At 51.4% G+C, this 2,001-nt stretch overlaps 1 protein-coding gene across 1 annotated transcript in view; it reads left to right on the top strand.

Moving 5' to 3' along the window:
• The window catches only part of Pfn1 (profilin 1), a 2,478-nt gene extending 797 nt beyond the window's left edge, over positions 1-1,681 (top strand). Inside the window, exon 2 of the mRNA XM_010605799.3 lies at positions 1,338-1,681. Coding sequence (XP_010604101.1) covers positions 1,338-1,664 — 327 coding nt within the window. The 3' untranslated portion in view covers positions 1,665-1,681. The remainder of the gene's footprint in view (positions 1-1,337) is intronic.
• Positions 1,682-2,001: the final 320 nt, after the last annotated feature.

Below are 2,001 nucleotides of genomic sequence, written 5' to 3'. Positions count from 1 at the left end.
CCCACACTTCCGCCTCCCCCAGGGCGGGGCGGACTCGCGCTGCAATTTTCAACTAGGAATTGTGATTGTGGAGGGACCTGGGAAAACCTGGCCCCCCGGCTCCGTCAGCCACCTTGCGCCCCCTTCCACCATTGTTCTCCCAAATACGGGTGGGGGTCCTAGGCACTAGGGCTTGATCACTGTATCCGTCCTCCGTGGACTCCCCACTTCCGCCTCCCCCAGGGCGGGGCGGACTCGCGCTGCAATTTTCAACTAGGAATTGTGATTGTGGAGGGACCTGGGAAAACCTGGCCCCCCGGCTCCGTCAGCCACCTTGCGCCCCCTTCCACCATTGTTCTCCCAAATACGGGTGGGGGTCCTAGGCACTAGGGCTTGATCACTGTATCCGTCCTCCGTGGACTCCCAGCTCCTCCCAACTCCGTTAGAGAGAGCGAGGCCACCACACCCCCCCCAACTCGGCACGTTGGCCTCAACATTCCTGTGAGGCCAATCCCGGAAGTACCCTCGCCCTCCCTTCCCGCCATACGGCGGGGCCTGGAGCAGGGGAACTTTGTGAGAAGTTCTGAGTTAGTCAAAGTGACGGGATGAGGGATGACTGCTGCTGTCCCTACGACCACCTCCCCTGGCCACACTGCCCGGAAGTGGGGAGGGGTAGCGGAAGTTCGAAAGGGGGGAAGGGGATTTCCGGGCGGGAGGGGACCGGATATGGGGGTTTGGGGTGTAAGGGGGAGGGGGAGAAAGTTTCCCTGGGGTGTCTAGACCCTAGAGCTCGTTTACCCGGTTTAGCTCCCATCTCCTACAAGTTTTCAACTTTCCCGGAAAGCCTCCAGGGGTCTGCTTCCTCCTCTTGAGATATACATACCTGGATTTAAACTCTAGGTTACTTGGAGACCCAGGCGTCCGGGCCCTTAACAACTCCTGAAGAACCTTTGACCAAATAAGGGCAAAGTTGCTTCTCCTGTTTTGCCCGCCCCCTCCCTTCCTCTCTCTGCTTCTGCTTTTCCTGAAGGAGACTTCTGAGCATCCAAATTCTCCCCACTGTCCTCACTGGCTTTTGGGCCCGTTTTCCTGGGTTTCCTCTGCCTACTAAACACTGAGATCTGAGTATCTGAAGGAATCTTGTCTTTTCCTCCCTGGCCTATTCACTAGACTCAAGGATCGAGGTGATCTTCTGCACTAACTTCCCAAAGTACTTTCTTAAATTTCACTGATGTCTACAAAACACTCACCCTAATCTAGAGTTCTAGCTCCAGATAAGTAGAAAACAAGTGTGTTCATGGAGAACAAGGTGGGAACCTTGGTGCACTGACTTTTTGGGTGCTTGATTCATCTTCTAGCCAGCTGAAGTCGGTGTCCTGGTTGGCAAAGACCGGTCAAGTTATTTTGTGAATGGGCTGACACTTGGGGGCCAGAAATGTTCTGTGATCCGGGACTCACTGCTACAGGATGGGGAATTTACCATGGATCTTCGTACCAAGAGCACTGGTGGAGCCCCTACCTTCAACATCACTGTTACCATGACTGCCAAGAGTGAGTGTTTGAGTTTTATCCCTCAGTTAGCTCTTGAGTTCCCCTATGTACTTACATTTTTAATCTTTTGGGGTTTTTTTCTGTGCAGTTCTTCAGTATGGAAGGGGTCAGACCAGCATTCTGCTGGGTGCTGAAACCTTTAGTTCTTAGTTCCCCATCTTGTAAATAAAGAAATTGAGCTGCATTTCTTCTTAAATTACTTCCTGCCTTGAGATTTTTCAGATTAAAAATTGTTTTCTTGGAGATTGTTGGGATCCTAAATCAGCATTTGGCTTTGATCTTTTGAGCTTTTTGTTAAAACGAGGTGTGAGGTGGCAGGCTCACTCAGAGCCATTTCTAGCCTGAGTATGTGAATATAGTATATGTACCTCTGACTCCTAAATTTCAGCTTGTTCCTATCTAGCCTTTAAGCCTGATTTTCCCCTTTTGAAAAGCTCTATTGTTTCAGGGTGACTGACAGCCTGCCTGTGG

Source organism: Fukomys damarensis, unplaced genomic scaffold (assembly GCF_012274545.1).
Source record: "Fukomys damarensis isolate Sample0158 unplaced genomic scaffold, DMR_v1.0_HiC HiC_scaffold_13, whole genome shotgun sequence".
Classification (NCBI taxonomy): Eukaryota; Metazoa; Chordata; class Mammalia; order Rodentia; family Bathyergidae; genus Fukomys; species Fukomys damarensis.
The sequence above is the reverse complement of the archived record's forward strand: the minus strand, read 5'-3'. Positions and strand labels throughout refer to the sequence as shown.